This window comes from Passer domesticus, chromosome 3 (assembly GCF_036417665.1).
Source record: "Passer domesticus isolate bPasDom1 chromosome 3, bPasDom1.hap1, whole genome shotgun sequence".
Lineage (NCBI taxonomy): Eukaryota > Metazoa > Chordata > Aves > Passeriformes > Passeridae > Passer > Passer domesticus.
The window spans coordinates 66,581,470-66,604,907 of NC_087476.1; the positions used below are offsets into that span (position 1 = coordinate 66,581,470).

At 36.3% G+C, this 23,438-nt stretch overlaps 1 protein-coding gene across 6 annotated transcripts in view; it reads left to right on the top strand.

Annotated features, from left to right (window-relative positions):
• The window catches only part of SAMD5 (sterile alpha motif domain containing 5), a 43,553-nt gene extending 26,297 nt beyond the window's left edge, over positions 1-17,256 (top strand). For 3 of the 6 annotated variants that reach the window (XR_010358834.1, XR_010358833.1, XM_064413674.1), the window contains one exon: positions 14,938-17,256. Coding sequence is in view for 1 of the 6 variants with exons in the window: in XM_064413674.1 (XP_064269744.1) it covers positions 14,938-14,943 (6 nt within the window). In the remaining 5 variants the exon portion in view is untranslated. The remainder of the gene's footprint in view (positions 1-14,937) is intronic. The other 3 variants (XR_010358830.1, XR_010358832.1, XR_010358835.1) reach the window with 2 other exon arrangements.
• The last annotated feature ends 6,182 nt before the right edge of the window (positions 17,257-23,438 follow it).

The following is a 23,438-nucleotide window of genomic DNA, read 5'->3' on the forward strand; positions in this document are numbered from 1 at the left end:
GCTGGAGTCAGGAAAATAGATACACAACCAAAACTTAACAGGATGCTTCATGTGTATTTGTTTGTGTAATGTGGGTTTATATGTGTTTTTAATCAGGTTTACACTACTTTGGTTCCAGGACTTCACAGATAACACAAGACTATTCTGTACATCGTGTATTGGTTTTCCAACTAGAAGCAGGGAGTCTCAAATTATAAGAAATTTTGAAGGATGGTAGAAGAAGCAATTGGAGGTTAAAGTGGACTAAGCTGTTCATGAAAGAATTGCGGGGCAGGGGGGGAAATGCATGATGTTTTGACCTTGTACCAAGTGATCAATGTGTCAAGTGTCATTAAAAAAAAAATCCAACCAAATAAGCAAGTCCCAAAACTCCAAGATGTATAATTATTGTAGGCAAATGTTTTATTGCAGAAAATATTAGATAGTTATAATATCCTCTATAATTTATGTATACTAAGTTCAGCCAACAGTGAGTGATTTGGGAGACTACTGGCAAAAAACTTATCTGCAACCTAATGGAGATCATCTGAATTTATTATTTAATACCTCTGTGTCACCCAGATGTGATACAGTAGGTATCACCCACTTAGCCTACAGGATCTATGAGCTGAGGTGTCAGGCAAAATACTGACTGTATTTAGTTTGGTACTGAGAGTTGTGATATTTGTTAGTGAGAATTATCTTTATACCAGGTTATCTTGTGCTGCTGTGTTGAGGAGCTCTTGGACTTGGTATCTGAGTGGGAAAGATGAAGTATGAAACAGGAAAATTGTGAAATGTAGAGCTGAACTGGAACTGGGTTTTCCAGGGTGACTGCCTGTCTTCAAAGCTCTGCTGAAAAAGGGGAACAGGAGTCTTAGCAACTCCTGTCCTTGTTCAGCAGCCTTGCAGTCTTGTTGGGGGAATCTTCTTTTTGGCAGATTATAAATGTGTGAAGCCTAATGGCTTCCTGTGTTAGGGGGATATAGTCTGCACTTAGTCTTCTGGTGCTGCCATTGTACCAAGTGACATAGTTTTGTATTTTGCTTGGAGTATTGTGCTGAAGAAAGACAAGAATTTTCCTGTTTTCCCCTTTTGGGTGGGAAGGAGTAGAAGTGACAGCTTGATGAGCTGACTGGCAGCCTCCCATTTTCTGTAAATGACAATGACTCTCAATGACAAAGGAAATGCAAAGTTTGGAGCGTTATATAAATTGTTACCAGTGATAGAGTAATCTGAGCATAAATAAAATAATATAATTGATAAAAATGCTTTTTTTATCTTTATATTAAGCAAAGGCTTGGTAATCTCCCCAAAAATAAGAACACAGTAATTCTGCAAACCATGATTACAGACCACTTTCCTCTGTTCCAGTTGGTTTTTGTTTGTTTGTTACTTTAAGTAACATTCTTTCTCAGTGTCAGTTATTTCAAGTTGGTGTTTAATATTCCAGCAATTTGATTTTAACTGAGAAAGTCAGTTCATAGTAAATAAGTTTTTTTTTTCTAGCCAGTGTAATTGTATATCTGTAGAAGAAGATGTACAAATCTAAAATAATATGTGCTTAAACTGAAGTGTGAGATATTTTTTTTTAATTTAAGAAAGCTATAGATGATTTTTGGAATAAATGAATCACCTTCCATCAAAATTATTTTTTTACTAATGGGGAACAATTATTTTAGTAGAGTTTTGGGTTTTATCTGTATTATCTCAGCAGTGATACTCTCAAGGCTGTGGGAATACTTTTTAATATTGCATGTGACAATTTTTTTGTTCCTTAATTCTTAGACTCTGTAATCTCTTGACCTAGATGCCTACTTAGTGAACTAAAAAATAAAAGTACTTGATTATGTAGAGATCTTCATCAGTACATTTCAAGTGTTTTACAATGGAAATAAGTACCATTTTACAGGTGATGAAACTTATGTATAATCGCAAACTAAATCACCTGAATGTGCTCATTAGATCAGTTGAAGATCTGGAAATAAACCACAATATTCCTGTGCTGCTCTCCTGTTTTCTTTTCAGTAAAAAAAAAAAGTACTTGTGCAGACAGTTTTGTTTTTTTCCCCTGAATTTTTTCCCCAGAAAGACTAGATGGCAGTTACTGATACTAGTAACAGGTATCATACATGTGTGCAGTAGTGCTATATACAGAGCACGCCTATGCATGGTTCCTTGCAAACACCAATTATTCTAACTCTCTGTGAGTTATATTTTATTATACATTTTAAGTATCTTTAATATACCTAATTATCCACAATGCTAATATAATTTTTAAATTCAATCAGACAAAGCTGTCTTTACTCCAATGACAGTATCAATCTCTGTGGTTTAAAAGAATGCGGGGGAAAGAGGAGAGCTTTAGTTTATTGCATAAAGTGAGTTTTCTTTCTTCCACAGAGTCTTGTTGTTTTGTGGTTTTTTTCAAGATTGATTATTTTTGGTTTCCAGCATAGATCAAAGAAAGAAATTCCAAAGTAGGATTAATTTTTTTTTATATCTTTAACATGAATGTCCCATATACATATATTGGTTTATTACAGCTGAAATAGAATATTTCCAATACTTTTCTGATCCATCACTGTATTACATCTGCTTTTCCTGTGGGTGGGATTGTCCTCCTGACACTTGTGGTTAAGTACAGTTTGATGTAAATGCAGGTATCTAGTGTTTTTATATAAACAGGCCTTTCACTCTGAAGTGTTGTACTTGTCTGCTTTTCATATAGTAATCCTTGAGTTAATTGTTTGGTATGAGACTGAATGTGTTTTGGCGAACCTTCTATGCTTTGTAACATTCAGAATCTTGCTTTTTTATATATATATATTAAATCCCTAAGGAAATTGATAATGCTGAGCTCTTTTTCTTTTTGGGAGTGGGTGGGGAATTTTATGGGCATCTTGTTGGGTTTTTTTTTTTTGTTTTTTTTTTTTTTGAGTGCTCAAATTATGTGGTGGTTTTGGGGAGGAGCTTCACCATACCAAGCGGGCAAAAGACATCAGATATGTATTGTTCTGCGCTAAAGCTAAGTAGTGCTTTGAGTGGAAGAATAATCCAAACCAGGCTTACCTGTTTCCTGTGGGAAGTAGTAAATGTAGGATGATTTATAGAAAGTTGTGGAAGTAGGTTTTAAAAATAGAAAAAGAGAAATTAGAACTAGTGGTAGCTGTGAAGCCTTGAAAGTAGAAAAAGTTACAATGGTATAGTAAGTAAGGACATGAAACAATAAAAAGTCCCCAACACAGTTTCTTGGAAATGCCAGATAGGATTTAGAAACATCACAACTTGACAGACTGGATTTGCTATTCACCAAATCTTGTCATGTGAGAACTACACTGGACTCAAAACTTGTAGGTCATGGGTGTAAAATGGATAAAGAAACTGTGCCTGACACAGCAAATTGGGAACCTTTAAAATGACAGAAATTGTCTGTTCACATGCCTGTTCTAAAACCCCTTTCCCTTGCAGCTGCTGCCTGGACAGAATAGGTACTGGAGTGGTCTAAACCACTGAAACATTTTTCCTCTGCAACAAATGATCTGTTTTCTTTGTGCAAAAATCCTCTCACTGACCTAATGACTTTTATTCCTGCTCATTCTTATGGAGTACTGTTCATCTAGTTCTCCAAATCCAAGCATAAGCCTCTGCCTTGATGAGTTTAAGAGCTCAAGAGCTCTCTTGTTCATATCTCCTGCCTTTGTGTTCTCTATCCTCTGCTATTGAAAACTGAGTCAAAGTAGGTTTTGTTCCATACCTCCCAAAACATTTTTTTAGTAACTGCTGAAAATAATCTACTTCATAACATTATCTTCAAGAACGAACATCAGGGCTTTTTTTTTTTTTTGGTATTTCACTTATATATTTTTAAAAAGTCAAAAAATACAATATGTGCTGTAAACAACCACTATTTGTTGAAAGGCTTTACTTGCCATCATTTGACTTTTTAATTTCTCTCAATTTAAACTTCATATAGAATGCTGGTGTTTGGTGTATGCTTTAATGTTTGTTCTTTGTCAAAGAATTTTTCTACTAAAGGTTGTGCAGTGGAATTTTTTGGTATGGAACAACACAATGTCTTTTTCAAATTTTTATTTAAAACACTGCTCTATTTTTCCCACTTGTTCCACTTTCTTTTTCGTAGTTCAGTATTTTAATATCTATTTTTCTTTTCTAAAAAATACTACTGCATAAGCAGTAAGTTTGAAAAGACGCATGAGTGAAATTCTCTGGGTAATCTGTCTAGCATTTTGTGGTTGCACTACACAATTTAGTTGGACACAAAATCAATTAATAACAGCCTCATGGTTAAGATACTGGCACCATCAGGCAATTACTTGAAGTGTGACTTCTTTTTTTAGCATAATGAAAATAATATCAGCTAAAAATATGCTTTAATTGTATCTGAGTATGCTTTTGAAATAAAATAATGTTCCTTATGGAAAGTGGAAAGTTAAGAGTCTAGAACAGGAATACTTCAGAATGCTGATTGCTTTTAATAGTAAAACCGGGAAAAGGTGTTCCTGGGTTTTGGAACATAAAAACAGATTGTCAGAACATATTCATGTCACTGACAAAAGAATCTCTTCATTTCACCTGTGTCTCTTTACTCTTTGTGAAATCCTAGAATGGTTTGGGTTGGAAGGAACCTCCAGTTCCACTCCCACCCCTGCCATGGGAGTGGCTGCCTTCCACTAGGCCAGATTCCTCAGTACCCTGTATAATCTGGCCTTGAGCATTTCAGGGATGGGGTATCCACAGCTTTTTCTGGGCAACCTGTTCCAGAGCCTCACCAGCCTCACAGTAAGGAATTTCTTCCTTACATCTAATCTAATCCTACTCTGAAGCAGTTCCCTGTTGTCTTGCCCTTATAAAAAGTCCCCCTTTAGCTATTTTGTAGGCTCCCCTTAGGAACTGTAGGGCTACAAAATGGTCCCCCTGAAGCTTTCTCTTCTCTGTCTGGAAAACCCTAACTCAGTTTTTCCTCATGGGAGATGTGCTTCAGTTCTCTATTTCATCTTTGAGGTCCTCCTCTGGACCTGGAAATCTTTACCATATTACAAACTCATGCTGACTCCTCTGGCATAGCAGGTTGAGGCACAGACTTATGTGCCGCTTAAAATACGCGTAAACCTCTTAGTAGGATTTTTGTTTGTGACTGGATGTTGGGTGAAATTGAAGCTTACAGAGACTGCTGAGGGTCTTCTCCCCAGCCCCCCTCGTGTTCTGGCCCTGACTCCCCCTTCTCACCTCCCCCATAAAGGTTGGGGGAGATGTGCCTGTGGTGACATGTGCTTCTGAAGGGCTGACTCTCAGCCTTGGCAGATGGGCGGCGAATCGTAAATTCTGCGCGCGTTCAGTTTGGCAGGGCTTGTCGTTCCAGTGAAGGCAGTTAGAACTGTCAACACCTAACAGTGCTTGTGGATAATGAATGTAATGTAAACCTGAGAATCCCATGAACAGCACTGGCTTCCCACATAGCAGATGAAATCCACTTGGTCTCTTGTATTTCAAGAAAGCCTCTTAATCCTATTCAGGCATTCATAATAATGCAGTGCTTTGGAAAAATAATTCGGCTTGTTCAAAGATGCATGTTAACAAAATAAGTTAAAAATATGTAAGCATCCTATGTTTAATGTGTTTGGAAAGCCATTCCAGGATGTTGACAGCTGATTATTAATTACAGTGGATAAATATGCCATGATTAGGTAGCATGTAATTTTATGTAACTTACGCACACATTTTCTAGTGCTTCCTTGGTATTTTTCTGATGGATTTTAGTAAAAAAATATATAGCAAATTCTTCACTGATTTAGTTGCTTTGAGTGCAGTATACAAGCAAATATCATCAGTTAGTGATATTTGTGATATTTGTTTATTTTTTCTAGAAGAAAAGGGCTTGTATTTAAATAATTTTTCCTCTTTGGGGAGGAAAGTAGCAGGAATGATCCCTTGGAAAGGCTGTTCCAGAAAGACTAAATGCAAGAAATCAAATTGTGGAAGAGGTCTGGCTTTCAAAATCCTTGGAAATGAAAAAAGATATGGAGTAGTGTAACATAAAGTAATCATCAAGGAAGTGGTCATGAAATGTGTGAGGTAATTGCTTAAATTGATGTGTACTGGAGGTTTTTTCCCTTTTGGTTTGTGTGACTTTAATTAGAAAAAAATGTTGTTTGAAGACACAGATGCCATTAGCCATGGATTGTTTTTGTTTGACAATTTCAGTTTAAGTGGCTCAAGTGTTTTAGTTATGTGACCCTACATGATTGGAGGGATTTATAGTGAGAACGTATAGCTCTTATTGTAAAAATCATATGGCTGCTCTGGAAGTGTGCTCCAGTAGAAGTAGTGCTTCAGACAAAAACTGGTCCATACAATTATCCACACACATACATTACATTTATAGGCCTATACGATTCTGACAAGAATCAATTTTACTGTAATAAATGACTTCTGTGTTACTCTCAAAATTCTTTGTTTCAGAGGTGTCTGTGTGTGTTGTCCATCCTCAAGCTGTAGAGTGTTAAGTATATTTTTAGTTAAATCAATAGAACTGAGTATGACAGTGGAATGCAAAGTGAAGCCCAGCAGCAGCACGTGTACATGCACTTGCTGAGCTTGCAGTGCTCTTGGGAAGTCGTGTTGTTGTGGGAACATCTGAAAAAAACCCCCAAAAAACAAATGAAGCTGTGGAGAATTTACATTGGCTATGAAGGCAATAACCCATTTTATTGACTTCCTTGAAGATGCCATTCAGAAAGGACTTTTAACTTCCTGAAAGAGCAAGATTGTCCAAATTAAATATACAGAGGGGGAAAAAGAACTTAACTTCCTTCTCTCCAGATTCTTTTGAGGCAGAGAATGTGACAGCTGCTTTGCTGTAGTTACATGCAATGACCTGACTGATATCTTCTCATAGTCTCTCTGTGGAAACTCATCACTACTTCTATTTTCTCTTTAATACTGTTTCTACAAAAAGAAAAGGCATCTTGTACAAACTCCAGTCATCAAATTCAACAAGTGACAACTTTATATGACGAAGCTGTACAGTAGAGCTCTTGCTTAATTTTTAATAAATACCAAAATATATGGTTACATTTGGAGATCCGTGTGTTCAATGATCCCAAGAAAAGCTGCAGAACCTCCATGTAAAATTGCAAAAGCTTGCCTTAATTTCAGCTGTTATTGCCTATTAGAAAGGGGGGGGGGTTGCAATTTATATTATTTACTCCTTTGTAATATAGAAGGAACAATTGGTTAGGAGAAGAGATACATTGATTTCTGGAAATTTGTAAACAGCTAACAGTGAAATAGAGCACTGTGGGAACAACTCCAGCTAGTGGAGGATATAGATAAAGCTGCAGTGCACTAATAAAACTGATACACTGAGCAATTAACTGGCTTTGTAGAATGAGGGTCTATAAACTCTAATGATGCTAACTTACTTTTAGTCAAGTGAGCTGTTCCACCAGAAGAAATAGTATCATTCACTCATGTCTAAAGTTCAAATATTTCAAGTCCCATGGAAAGTGCTTTCTGGAATGAGACTTGGTATAAAACAGCTATTACTGTAGTTTTTGTTATTGCGCAAGACAGACAATGCTTATTTGGAGAAAAAGGAGTTTTGACCATGATTTTGGGGATTTTTTGTGTGTTGACTAGGGGGTTTTTGTCCATTTTTGGTTTTCCTGTCTTTTTTATACTGGTGAGTATTTCTTAGTTTAATGTGCTGCATGTGCTTTACTGCTATTTCTTTTTTGTTCAAGGCTTGGGCATCTTCCCTTTTGTTGTGGAGCATAGCTATTTAGTTTTTTTTCCTCCCATTTGGTCTTGAGCCAAAAACTGCATGCCTTAATGATCAGCTTGTTATGGAATGGGGAGCATTTTACATGGATGTTTAATAAATGTATGTGTTTAATTCTAATGCTTGTTTCTGTAATACTTAAAACAAAACACTAAATGGCTGCAGTGAACAGCTCACTGCAGAGACAGTCTGGGGGGAATTTCTCCTAATGGAAAGGGTTGTTGAGAGTTATGAAGAAATAAGTTAAACAGTTGACAAAAAGGGGAAAGTTGGACTTTTCAGTTAGTTTCCCAAAAAATCTCCCTATAATTTCTCAGGAGAAAAAAATCAAAAGGGAAATAAGGTGATTATTTTAAAGAAGTTTATTTTAGTAACTTAAAGCTTGAAAAAGACTTGAAAATTGTACAAATATTAGTACGCATTTCAGATCAGAAATAAATGGGTTAAGCTCTGCATTTAAGTCTGCTTTCTACTTTCCAGCTAGTTCTGCCAAAAAGTCATTCCACTGGAACATTAGGAAGGAAATAAACTTTTAAACATAATTTAAGACCGGAAAAATCTATTATGGTTGTATTTTGTATCATGGCTTTTATAAAAATTACAACATCTATTATTTCTAAGTGAAACAGTCTTTCAAATATGTACAGGATAAAATCAGGAACCATCCCTGGGACTGTATGTCGTGCATGTCACTGACTTCTGTATTCATTTTAACGGCTCAAAGTGTTTAACATTCTCTAGGAACTAGTGCTAATGGCTTAATTCAGTGAAATCCTCCAAGAATAGGAAATCTGCCCAGTCCCTGAAAAATCATTCTGGGGCTTGCTTAACAATCTGAGTGCTTATATAAGCGTGTGTGAGGTCTTTTATTTAAATAATGTTCTAAAAATATTTCCCTGTTGATTTGGGTTTTTTGAGGGACATGTATTTCTGAAGGATTTTATTTAGTCTTTTCAGACAGCATAAATGTTACTTTCTCCTTTATTTCTTTTTACTTAAAGGTATTGTGGGAGTAGAGCAATACTTGATGCCATTATCTCTGTTGAATAGCATGTTATCTTTGAAGTATTTCCAAATTTTTATTGCACCGCCACTGAAAGTAAAATGTGCTTGTGGGCAAAGCAGGTGTAGGCTGGTGGCAGTGGTCTGCAGCCATGTGCCATCAAGGATGTGGGAGGCCTTGTATTTATTAATAAAGAGGTACAGTTTATTAGATATTAAAATTACTGCATGACTGGATATTACTTGATTGACTGGAAAAGGTAAACTAGAGACATACAGTTGAGGCCCGTTGTTCTAGGGGCAGAAACAGGAGATTGTGGCCTCCAAGTCCATTGTAAACTGAAAGAATACTTCAGCATCCACTCTTTTTAGACTAAATGATTGCATGTTCACTAAGAGGATCATCTGGGACATAGGAAGAGGGTAAAAAACCAATTCCCAGTCTTCCAACTGAAACAATTTCCCATAAATTCTGCTGAGCCTATCATAAGCTAAGTATTGTTCTGATTGTCAGTAAACCAAAGTATTTTCAACCAAAATGATAATTTTCAAGAAAGAATGAATAAAACTCTCTCACTTGAGCTATAGCTGCAGTCAGTCTCAATAACACTTGAATGGTATGGACATTCTTAATGCTTGTAATTAGGAAGGAGGAGATTAGCCAGATATCCTGTTTTGCAAGCCCTTGCCTTGGTAGTGGTTTATTATTTTATTTTATTCAACATGGTGCAATTTTACCTACTTTGACAGGGTTCTATGTAGTTCCAGTTTTGTTTAAAAAGTCATTGTGAAATGATGCATTTCCAGGCTTTTATTTCCATAGCTCCAAACTATATTCTAGCAAAACATATATGCATTTGTGGTTCCTTCACTCTCAGTGTGGTTCCAGAAGACTCAGTAGGTCAAAAACCAGAAAATACCAAAATATAACACTAAAAAACCTCACAAAAAAAAATAGGTCTAAATATTTTAAGTAAGAATATCAGAAGAATCTATCCTCTGGGAAAATGGAAGGCAAACTGCTTTTCAGCCTTCCAAGTGAAAGGGTAGAGATTGAGGGGAGAAGAGCTTGCAGAGCTGCATCTGAAAGTTCCAGAAATAAGAATTTTGGAATAATCAAAATAATGAAGTATTCTCCATGGGGAGTATGTTAAATCAGTGGAGAAAACAGCTCTCATGTTCAGTAAACTTTAACATGTGATGAAGAACATATGAACTTATTTTGCTATCTAGTCAAATTGCTTGTTGTTGAACTAGAAAATTAAAGTAACTTAGAAATCATTTATCTCATGCCACATTCTTTCTCATTACCATACAGTGTACAGAACAGATCAGGTGAAAAAAAATCCCGCTGCAGAAACAAGTTGCAGCATTCCCTGACAATTTGTAGAGTGTATGTTAGTTACTGAGATGAGACTTTAATCAAAATGATCTGAAACTGGGCACAGGGAGTTTTGCCTGTGTTTATCTAGTTAGTATTATTGAAATGCATGTGGTAAGAATGTGACTGATTTTTAAGCTAGAAATCTTGAGTTTACATCTCCACACTTTTCTGCACCCCTCCTGAAAATCCTTTTACTATATTGGACACTCTTATTTTAAATCTTGGTTCATCTTGCTTGTTCTGTAGTAATGATACAGTGTGTCATTTACTGCCTAGATGAAATTCAAGTTTTTCAATTAAATTTATAATTCAGTTTCGAAAACTACTTCTATAAATGACAATTTCTAATCATTTGGTCATATTAGTTGAACAGAATTTGTTTCATGAATTGTGAGCATAAAGTAGAGATCTTATAATGTTTAAGTCTCCCGGAACTAGTAGTTATCTTTGTAATTGTTAGGAGATTTACAAGTCGTGTTACTTAATAGAATTTTCTAATATTTCAAAGAAGAATGTTTTTCAGAATGCACTAGTTTACACAATTTTATGTCACTGGGATAATTCAAGATCTAGTCTCGTACAACTCAAAAAGCAGTTAAATAGCATGCTGTTATATGTCTAATGTAGTCTGCTTCCTATAAGAAGGTTCATTATAAAGGAGAAGCCTTGAACAAATTGTAGACATGAATATCAACCATTTTTCAGCCTTGCTTGGGAGCAATGTGCATTTCTGTAATTAAAGGTGTGTGTTTAACCAGCACGAACATTAGAGAAAAAAGTATCAATGTCTTAATACTGACTTTATGGAGCTGTGCTCCTTTTGTTTCTGAACTGGACTACACACATGAAGTTATATTAAAATCAAATAACTGCATTATTTTCTGTAGTTTTAAAGAAAAAAAAAACAATCAAAACCAAACAAACTTCCATGGTGGCGAAAACATTTTGGTTTTGCAGTGTAATGCTATCTTGCTATCTGTCAATATTAGGTAAGAGATGACACTCATTAAACAACTATCACAGGGGGTGTTGAGAATCTGGGTCTTGGTTTTCCGGAGAAGAAAATACTACTTTTATTCAGATGTTAGTTTGCTGAAAGAAAAGTTCAAACACTGAATATTGACTGTTCTTGAAAGCTGTCCTGTTCTTTCTCCTCCCCTACCTGCCCCCGCCCCCCAAATCCTTGCGTCTTTCTGCCTGGGTTTTGTATAAAATAAAATTGTATTTGTATGTCTTGATTTGCTAAGGTCTATTTTTGATTAACCCAGGGTAGATTATCCAGTTTTGAGATTAACTCAACCAGAGAGCACCCAGACCTGTGGGCACTAGGTGGGAGGGACTCTGCCAGCACAGGCTGCCCTTGGCCACAGCTCTGCAGAGGAGCTGCAGATGCTGCTTTGCTTTGCCATTTGCACCATCCTCTGTTTTCTAATCTCCCTTACGAAGTGTAGGGGAAAAAACTGAGTAACCTACAAATGTAGGAAAAAATAAAATGAAAAAAAGTGCATGATGCTGGACTTAAAAACACAGTTGGAAACAAAAGAAAAAAGGATCTGTAGTGTTTCTCCTTCCTGAAGATATTTGTGCTTTCACTGAAGGAAAACTTCTGTGTGTTGGAGGTTTAACCATCCTAACATCCAACGTTTATCAAGAAAGACAGCAGCTCTTCTAAACCAATTGTGGAGCAGAATTTATATAGTTAGATCTTTTCTCAGGCTCCTGGTGTATATTAAGAAGAGTTAAATTGGATTGTCTTGTGTTACTGTAGATTGTACCTGTGTCTCATTGATCAATTTATATAGATACCATGTTCTTTTCTCTTCCATCATTTCACCTTGCCTTTTTAGCTCCTCTACTTATTATGTCATTAATTGTATCTTTTCTCTCATTTCATCCAGAGGTCATTTCTTATTTGCTATCTGGAGATTTTATTTAGGTCCATAAGTTTTGATACCGAGTTGTGTCTGCTTCAGTGGGTACACCCATTTTGCTCAATGTTTCCACTGAGCTGCAATATTTCAAATGTATTGAGAAACACTCTTGTGGGTGTCTCTTAACACTGTAACCTTCTGATTAAACTTATTGCAGTTCTTTAAGTTTAAAAATAAGCAGATTTAATAGAAAATCACACCATTGTGTGGTTGAATTTAATTCCATCTTAAAAAGCAGAATATGAACATGACAACTGTGGTTGCCCACAATGTCATTCTGAATGATATTAAATGCAGAGGCTGAATGTTGTCTACTTAAACTGATAAAAATAAGAAAGTCTTTTCTACTTCAAGCTTCTCCCTTGTGTGCACATAAAAAATATGTCATATGAAAAAATCTAGTTGTACAGTGACTTGGATTCTATGCAAACCCTGTATTTTACTGCTTTTGGAACTGCACACTTCATTAAAATCAAGGCAACTTTGGTAAAAAGGGCCTTTTATACAATAAAAAAGGGAAGCAAATGGAATGTCACGTCAGTCTGCAGCACTAAATAAATATAACATACCTAGATGCATTTACATCAAAATTATATGTTTAAAACAGAAGTTTAATTTAAAATTCTTTTGGGCTGTGTACAAATAGCCAAGAACAGAGACCCTTGAGAGCTGTACAGGAATATTAAGTAAATGATTGCAAAAAAATCAAATGCATCAAACTAATGTAACTATTAAATAGATTATATTTAAAGAGAGTAACTGTGCATTTGACAGCCCTTTACTGTATAAAGCATTCTGAAATACAGCTCTTTACACAAGCCTGTGTTCTTTTATTTCTCACAGTATTTCAAAATGCTCATCTTCAATCTACCGCTTGTCAAAATAAATTAGTTAAAGACTTCAGAAATCTAAAGAAATGCTAAGTTGGTTTAAAGATTTATTTACAGTAATTACTAGGAAGGCTTCCAGTATAATTAATATTTTGTGTATTATCATGGAATATCCTAAACTGAATGGGACCCACAAGGCTCATCAAGTCTGATTCCTGGCCCTGCATGACACCATCCCCGAGAGTCACACCCTGAGAGTATTGTCCAAATGCTTCTTGAACTCTGTCAGGCTGGTGCTGTGACCACTTACCTTGGGGAGCCTCTTCCAGTGCCCAACCACCCTTGGGGTGAAAAACCTATTTGTAATATATGATATTATGATGCTTTGCACATTATGTTGTGTAATAGTTCTGAATTTTTCTTGAAGAAGAAAAAAATCCCCAGGTTATTTAAGTTAATTTAGTCAAGTGTTGATTTAGAAAATGAAAAGCTGTGGTAAATGATTTAGTATAATAATCCCATGATACTCTTAGTGTTAACATCTGCATTTATTTAAGGGTATATACAGAAGAAACTGTATATAAGGGTAGATATGGTAGAAAAAATTTATGGCTCATCCAGTTTTATTCTTCAAAATTTGTCTAGCAGAACTTGAAAAATACCAAAATTGATTCTTGCTCTGTTTTCTTCTCAGTTGAAAATCTGTATGCTATAGTAGGAAATACTGTTTTGTAGGTGAAAGCTGGCACTTGCAAGTGAATCTCATTGGGAATTTTGGTGAGGGGAAAAAGCATGTGTGTACACTTACAAGGCCATAATAGTGTGTAGTTACGTGCTTATGACTAATTTTCTTATGCTGACTGTAACTTGCTTTTCCTGAGGCTGTCCCAAAATATCCTATTTTCAAAATAAGTAGAAAGCATGTCAGGAGAGGAGTGTCTTAAGTTTTTAAATTCTAGAAGCACTTTGGGCTATTTTTAATGGGCTGAGTTTTTACAGCAGACAATCTTTTCTTGTTAGTTACAGTTTTTTATATAAGCACAATACTGACCAGCATTGAATCTACCTTGCACCACTTGCTTCGAATCATATGTTCCTCACAAAAATGTTATGGCAGGATTTGAAATGCTGTCTGGAGAAGTAACATGACCTAGATGAGGTAGTGCAAAGGTATAGATTTTCTGGATCTGTGTGGACTCGCGTCCGAGGAGCTTCAGGCTTGTGCTGCAGGCTGTGCTTTGGGAAGCCTGGCAGTACATCTATACCAAAGTTGTTCTGTTCAGTGCCTAGAAATCTTTATTGGTTTGAATGGCAATTCCTCAGATAGTTAGAGCCTTTGGAGCATGACTCCTGGTGTGATGGTCCTAAAAGAAGCTGTGTTCAGGTAATGTAAGTGCAGTGTATATGGGGTTTTAGTGGATTGTGCTCACTTTAGTAGTTTGTCAGATCTAGAAAGGTAAGAGTGTAATTTGGAGAATTACACTCTTCTCTTTGAAGAACGTGTAGGTGACATTGTTTTCTTCAGTGCTAAACTTCATTTGATCAATTTTTTTAAGAGTAGTTTCTAATATTTTCATGTTTAAAACATTTTGTTTTACTGAGAAGCTGTTTCTGCATTTAATCTTCTTATGCCATGTTATATTGTTTCCCTTATCCCTTCACATGCACAGGTGAGGCAAGGGATTTTCAGCAATATGACAAAGTATTTTAACCTCTGGCTTGCAAGTTCAATTTTTATCTCCATCAGAATTTGTAGATAGGGTCATAGTTGTTTTAGAACTGCAAACACAATGTCTTTGCTAAGCACTAAATTAATTCTTACAAAATATATTTTTAAAAGAACAATGGACCTTTAGTTGTGAAAATTTGCTTATGACTCATGGATTAAAACAGTACATATGATTTCTCAATACTGCATTACTTCTAAAATATCATGAAGACAAATCACTTTTGAAGTGATTTATAAGTGTGTAATAGGTGTACTGATTGGATTGACTTTATTTTTAGGGATGAAGCAGAGCACAGAAAGCTGAAGACCTTGGCTGAAAAAGCTTTGGATTCTTATCCTTGTATGCTAAAGAAATAAGGACACATGAGGGAAGAAAGCTGGGTTATGATGAAAGAAGGAGTGTTAGGTTACCTTTGATTATGTTTATTTTGGCAGTGTTGCAAATGTGGATTCATTATGAGATATGGTTTTTTCCACTTTCTGTTGCACAGCGTATATGTACATGTTTTCTTTGGAACTGGTAGAGAAAAGTAAATGTCATAGGATACACTGGGAATACTGGTGTTCAAGTGTACTCTTCTCTCCCTGTAAAACTTGTTACCATGTTACTCAAGATGAGAACAAGTTGTTAAAAGTTCTCCAAATCGTGTGTGCTTTTATTTTGTTTTCAGTGTAAAAACAAGTTGGTTTTTTTGTGGGTTGTGGGTTTTTTGAGTGTTTTCTTATGGATATTATACAGAATAGAAAATGAAGCAGATGTTTCAACAGATGTCGCAGGGGGCTTCTGGAGGGAATGGATGCTTCATGCACCAGAAGAAAGAAAGCTACTGAAAGGGGGAAATCTAGAATTGTGTGGCCTGAGGTCCACTGAGCTCAGTCACTCGTAGATTTTTGAGGTTGCAGCTGTTAAGAGCAAAAGGTTTTCATTTATTTTTCTAGTGTCAGGACACAGATTGAGAAACGTGCATCACAAACAGAATTTCTTCTCATTTAGCAGCTATGAAATGATCTGTAAGAATTTCAGGGGCATGTTGCAAGCTTCTGTGTAAAGTGCTCCATCTTCAAGTGGAGTGTCAGAAGGAGCCTCTTCTGCCCTGGGAGGAAAAGCCTTGCTCAAGCCACTGCAGAGATGTGCTTCTTGGAGAAGCTGCCAGGAGGAAATGAGGCAGACTAATCTGGAAATGTTTTCTGGACTGGAGAAAACTGCTAAAGTGGAAGCAGGATAAAGAAGAAAAATTAAAAACAACTTTATGTAAGGCAGAATGGGATATGAACTTAAGACTCTTGCTGCACACTTAAGTGGTACCTGTTTCAGTGGTTAATCAGCTCTACATTGAGACAAATTTAATTTCACAGCAAGGAAGAATTGCAGCAACCTCCACATCCTGTCTAGCAGTACTTTGCTCAGGAAACAGCTTTCCTATTACCCTCCTGTCTTTCTTTTTAAAATCAAAATGCCTTTCTTAGTTGTAATAACCATAACAAGAAAAAAACCCCAGATCTTGGAGTTAAAATTAGGTGATGGGCAGCTCAGTTATCTTTATTCCATAATGTCTTTTACACTGAATGTGGATATTGGCTCCAGCAGTCCTGAGTCAGCGCAATTCTTTGTAAGGTGTTAGTGCTGTGGATGTGATCTACTACATTCTGTAGATGCAGTTTTGTGGGAAAACGTCATTTTGTTAATGAATACAAACACGTATTAAGAAGAAAAAGCAGGACCCCATTTCATTTGGGAATAAAAGCTGGGGGCCTAGTAGCTTCCAAATATCTGCATCTTCTGTCTGAATGACACAAAGCAACAGGGGAGAAAAGAGGCAGGAAAACCTTTTAAAATGTAAAACAAGTCTTTGTCTTTTTAATTATTCAAAGTTGAGTGTTGAAAGAAGTGGGATGATGGAGTAGGCAAAAAGCAGCTCATGATTTCTCAGAGTGGAACTTGCCCAAATCTGCAGAGGCAGAAGACACTTTTTTCCAGTTCATTAAAGGCAGCAAGCTGTCAGTCAGATGTTTGAGCCAGCTCAGCTGAGAGAGGGCACATGCTTTGGTTGTTTACACAGAAATCCTAAGACTGGTGGAGGAACACTTTCACAGCCACTGTTGGCAGCATTTAGCACAGTGGCACATGGCTTTGATTTCAGTCATCCTTCCTGGTTAGGACCTACTTTGCCATGACCTCATAAATTGGCTCAGAGGGATAAATAGTACCCTCGGCTTTTCAGTATTTCAGAACTAAAATTTGCATCTTGTCTTCTACCTGAGATAGAATGTGTATCTACTATTTTAAACTGAGTTACTGCTCCTAAAAATAAATTATATAATGGGAATCTGTAGTATTGAAATAGAATGGTTTCCTGTAAATCCATTCTTTTCCCTGTTGCATGCTCCAGTATGAAATACTGCCATCATCCTGCTTTAGGGGAAAAGAAATGCCAGGGCAAGAGGAGGAAAGAGATTAAAATTTTAAGAGGATTTAAGAATTCCTGACAAAATAGTTTTTGCCTCATGCTTTTCAAAAACATAAGAAGCACAAAATGAAGGGGAGGAAAAAAAAAAAAGAAAAAAACAGAGGAAAAAAAAGCCCAGAAACATACAGCTGTAAGAATGTATGAAGTGTTGAGTTTCTTTTGGTCTAGGTTTATCTGCATGTGCGATTTGAGAGTCATCTGTGGGTAGTAGAAAGCAGTGTGAACAACAGCACATACAAGAGTTTAGAAAATACTGGAGAGCTCTAATGAGAGAAGTGGAGCAGAACCTGGGACCAACCTGGGCTACTATTGCCAAAACAGTGTGATGTCCAACAAAGAAATGGAATATTCAGCAATATTCTGACAAAGTATTCTATGGTGACAAGGCATGCTAATCTGTTATATGAATATACTGTGTCACAACATTGGACAAATATAATGTTTTGGTGCAAGTATTGTGAAAGATCCATATGTTATCTGGTAGCTGAATGAAAATAAATGTTCTGACAAATTCCTATTTGTGAAAATGTTGATGGCTGGAATTATACTCAGAAAAATACCTTCTATTACTTTTTGATCATTTAGTAGCTTCTGGAAAAAAATAGCTTTGCTGATTCAAGGGTTTTGGAGTTGTTTGTTGCTATTTTCCATGGGTACCATAAATCCTATTACTTGCAGCAGTAACCAAGCTGATGTGCATGTGATATAGATACTGAAACTCATGTAAGAAGTACAGAACTCCAGGGGCTTTAATAGTGCCTACAGCTAAATAGAAATAAATCCAGAGAAATTAAATTTAAAGGCAATAGTTTCTTCAGATATTTTTTAATTGCAATACCTTTTCTCTTCAATACGTTTTCTTTGTTGACATTTATCGAAAGTCATGTAACTTGAGACAATTAAAAATCAAGAATTAAATATTGTATATTTGGGAGTCTTATTTGAATATCTGCTTAATTCCTGAAATTCAGCCTGTTGTGGTAGCAGGTTTTTTTTGGGGTTTTTAGCTTGCTTTCGTCTTTTTAAATAATTCACAGTGAAAATATACAAAGATAGTCTCTTATGTGGTGGAGATTTATCCAAAACAAATTGTATCTATAATACACTAATGTATATCTATTTTTGTGATTTGATTTACAATTCCAGTATAAGATACTCCATTCCACACTGCGGAGCCATGAAAAAAGCTGCTTTTACACATAAGTGCCAATGCACCTTGAAAATGAGAAATTAAAGCATTAAAAAAATAATAATTTTTCCTTTTTATCATAGTTTTAAACATTTTTATGATTTGTGATATGAATATAAAGCAGGTGGTGAAAGTGGTTATACTTGATGTGCACATTAAATAAACTCTGTTCACTGTGGAGGTGTAAATGTATTTGTTATGGTCTAGTTTTTCTTATTTTCATTGAAGCATTTTGACAGAAGATCCCATGGAAAGATATGGGACTTTTGAGATAAGAATCTGTTGCAGAGCAGTGGCATTCTTTCCAAAACTGCATTTATCAAAAATCATGCGGCACTTCAGATAAAGAAGTGAAAAGAGGGAAATATGTATTACTTTTTAGCAGGGCCAGACTTATTGCCCAGAGGACCATCAGAGAATTCATGCCATGAAGAGGCTGGGGTGAATGAGGGAGAAAGGATGCTGTCCTGAGGACATCTTGATGGTGTTCCAGCTCTATTCTCTCTGCTCTCTTTGGAAGCCAGGGACTTTTTCAAGCTCATGTGTACAAACGTGTTCCTTTAATAGAAAGGAAGGGAAAAAAAACATCCCATCTGTAGGGGTGTCTTAAGCCATTAAGATGGCTCTTAATTGTTGTGAAAAATGATATTGTGAAATCCTTACAAGTTCATCCCAGAAAAATCTCAGTTGCATTCTCAGGAACAGGAGTGCTGGTCCAGCAGTGGGCATAATTTAGCCCACTTCTGGGTAATGGAGGGTATTTGCTGCAGGGGCCTGCACAAAACTCTGACTGCACTCATCACCCTCATTCTGCAATAAATCTCGATGTTGCTGGATGTGGTGAGCTCTTCCAGACCACCACAGCTGTGTTGTCACTGTATTATCATCAGTTAACTTCTGTCTGTTATTTTTGCTTTTGTGCTTTTTAAGCACAAATAATGCATTATTAAAAAATGGAAGCTCGTTGGGTTGTTACTGAACCATATGCCTTGAGGGAGAAAAGTGCTGTTGATACTTTTGACAGTGTTGTAGAAGTTGGCAACATGCTCATATTCTCTGTGTGTTCTTGACAGAAAGGCAAGCTGACTTCAACATTTATATTTTGATACTCTAAATTATTTGGCTGACATGCATATTAAAAACAAAACAAGAAAAAAACCCCAACAACAATCAAACCTCCCCACCCCCCCAACTCTGTTCTTTCCACTGCTACTATCTAAACAAAGAATTGAGAATCACATTCAAATATACTGGTCTCATGAGACTTCTGTTATGGTCAAGCACAGGTATAAAATCCCATTGTCCCAGATTTCTCTTCCCGTTCCAGTCTTCGATTTTGTGTTTCCATATGGGTTTGTGTCTTAATTTTTTAATTTTATGACTATTGGTTTCCCCTGTGTTAACTTCCTTTCCTTTTTCTGCATTGTCTACCATAAAAATTAGCCTCTCAAGCAAATACTTGTTTGTTGGATTGGTGGATTGAGCTTTATTGCACTTTGCTACTCTCAATATAGCTTGATGATACAAACAGTTTAAGTAAAGGGTGTTTTAATAATGATTAGTTCAGCTGCAAGAGGTATTCCATAGCTGGAACTGTAGCAGTAACAATATTTTCTGTATATTTTTAAGATCATTACAGAAATCTTTTGCAATAGCAGCAAGGGCCTCTGGCATTACTTTAATCTACTGACTGACAGGTTGCCTGCCATCTGCTGATGGTGACCAGTTACTAAAGGCTGAATGCAGTTACGCTTCAACATAGCTAGAAATTGTCTTCTCTCCTAATAATACAATGAGTGAAAAAAGACTCTTAATTGTCTTATCTATACCACCCTAAATAATTACATAGTTTGAGTAATTTATTTTCTAGAATGTCAAAATGCCAAGAAAAGACAGAAGGACAAAGGGAAACCTTAGAGGTGCTCCTTGAGCCATCAAGAGCATTCCTGTGCTCTTTGCTTAATTTTAGTAGTTTGGTTCAATATATTTTTCTTTAAGCTACTTTTCTGTTCAGTAAGTCTTCTCCATACTCAGAAAATAGTCTACTTTTAGTTGATGTTTGCAATTTAAATGTATGTTTTGGTAACTCTTATGTTAGGGAACTTTTCATGTTTCTCAGGTAAACGGAATCATTGACTATGTGTGATACTTTCTTAAATAGGCATCAAGAGGAAAGGGTGCCCAATGCAGAAGAAAAAGTAATATGAGAAAGTCACTTGATAAGTTATGGAAAAAGGTTATTTCTAGAAAAGCAATGCCGATGATTTATTTTTAACCAGTTGATCCCACTTGGTTCATCTTCTTTCAGACACTTCAGTTATTAATGTAATGCAAATAATAAATCATTCATGTTTTCTATGCTGTCTGTTTTCGCAGCAGCAGTGATGAAATACACTTATTGACTGCAGTCACTACAATCTAAATAGATATCTGTCTTTCCCTAACACCACATAATAGGAATTTGTGGATTTTATCCCTGAAATAAATCTACTTGAAAAATTTTTCTACCATAAGCTTTAATGTTCATTTTTTTTTTACTAGAGTGATTTTGTTAACTTTTGGTATACTTAGAGAAGGCAGGAAAGTGGTTTCCCACACACAATATTCCTCTGAACATATTTTGGTGTGTTTTCTACTTGTTTCTTAAAATTCACATTTGTTCTGTTTCTGTCAGGTAAAAAAAATCATTTGCTCTTTTTATAAGCATGGTATAAATGGATCCTGAAGTAGGTTGTTTTTCCCTTCATTTCAGTACATGATCCATCTCATTGTTTGATCATTTATCTTCTTGCCAGGTTATTCAGAGGGCTTCTTCACTTAGTTGTAGCTGGGCTTTGAATTGTGAAAGTTTCTAGATGAAATAGGCAATTTTAATGGGGGAGTTCTCAGTATTGTGGGTCTCTATTCTGCTACCTGTGTCTTTATCCTGTATCAAGTAGTAATAATTGCATAAAAGAAATAATTCTGTTGGGAAAATGTATTGGTTGGCAGAATAGTGGATGGATGTCTTTATCTTAGACTGTGTCATTATTTACTTTCTTTTTCCCTCCCCCTTCTGTATTTTTTGCCCTGACTGTGTCATTGTAGAGACCAATTTTGCAGCTACAATTCAACAAGGGACCAGAAATGTTCTAGTGTGTTCTAGCCTATAATTTGATTATTAGTATGTCTTCTGGGGAGATGTGATGGTGGAAAGCAGGGGGATGCCTGAAGGAGGCTGTGACAGTGTAGAAAGTCTGCACTAGAGCAGGCTCCTGGCAGGACCTATGAACATGTGGAGAGTGGAACCCAGACTTAAGCTGGTTTTCTGGCAGGATTTGTAACTCTGTGGGGTCCAGCACTAGAGCTTTCTGTTCCTGAAGGACTGCACCCCATGGAAAGGGCCCAAACAGGAGCAGTTTGTGAAGAGCTGCAGCCAGTGGGAAGGACTCACATGGGAGAGGTTCATGGGGGACTGTTTTCTGTGGGAGTGACCTCACACTGGAGCAAGGAAAGTGTGAGGAATCCTCCCTGTGAGGAGGAAGGAGTGACAGAGTGTGATGAACTGACCACTGTCCCACTGCACTGCTCATGGGAAGGAGGTGGAGAAATAGGAATGAAGTTAACCTTGGGAAGAAAAGAGGTGTGGGGAAAGGGGTTTTCACAATTGGGTTTTATTTCTCACTGTCCTTCTCGGATTTGATTGGTAATAAACTAAACTAATTACCCCAAGGCAGGTCTGTTTTGCCTATGGCAGTAACTGATGAGTGACCTCTCCCTGTCCTTACCTCGGCCCAGGAGTACCTGGTGTGCAGGCATGGTACATGGTCAACCACAACATCTTTCTACTGCATCCTTACCCAAGCAGTCTCTGAAGGTTTTTCTATGTGCTTCTCCCACTCTCTACTCAGTTCTTGCTCTGTGGATTGCATTTTGGGTGAGTTGTAGTGTTTTGGAAGCACTGGGCTTTTGGTACACACAATTGTGCAGGTACTTGGTAGGATGGAAGTTAATCGCTAAACTTCCTTGATCAATATTCTGTTAAGAAACTTCTGATTTAACATACAACTGCAGAATTTGTAAGTGTTTGTAAGAAGAAATATTGATTTTGATTGTAATATTCAAGCATTACATTGCAGGTAAAATAAGCACTGGCCAGACAAGATTACTATGTATTTAAGTCATAGTTTCACTTGAGCTATATGTTTCTTTCCTAACGTCATGTAGTTTATTATAATAATCTGACACACATTCATTAAAAGATTTATTTTACTCAGAGGAAGCTGTGCATAAAGTGATGCTGTAGAATTTTAAAAACATCCCTGATATCTCTTCCCCATTAAGATTCTGCAAGGAGCTCCATGAATTTTTATGTAACTAAGTAGCTTTTATAATTTGATGTGGTGTGGTTTCTTTCAGTCTTTGACTTAGCCAATAAACTTCATTTTCCAAAACTCTACAGCATGAAAAGGCCTAAAAAGCTAAAGAATTCATGAATGCAGGAAGAGAATTTTATGTCTCTAGAAACAAGCACTCAGAACAGGAAAAAACCATCAAGTTGTGGCTTCCTTTGCAATTTTAACTACTTTACCCTATCCCCTCTCCTTTCATGTGTAACTTTTTCATAGTTAATTATTTTCCAGCTGGTTGTAAACTTTATCATGCGGGATGTTTGATCTGCAAAATGTTTTCTCCTCTCTATATCCCTACTACATGTTTTTTATGCTAATTAAATGAAATCCATACAAAATGACCCATTTTATCTGTGGGGTTTTGAGGTGAATGACAGTGAAGCACCTTTGTGCTTTACAAAAATTAATTAATTTATTTTAACAATACTCCTTGATGTACTACCTGCATTATACATTTGGCAGCTTAGACACAAAGGAGGAAAACGAGCATGAGAATTTTTAGCATATTTAACATCAAATAGACATACTGTCAGATTCAACTCTGTTGACAGGAACATTCTGCAATGAGGTCTTTAGCTCATTATTAAACAGAACTCTAAGCTGGCTGTCACATATTGTAGATTATTGTGGCTCGTATGAAATACCTCATAATTTCAGCATTTATTTTCTAGAAAGGGATATGTCTATCTTGATGAGATAAGACAAATAAGATTATTCACAAAGCCTGTAGC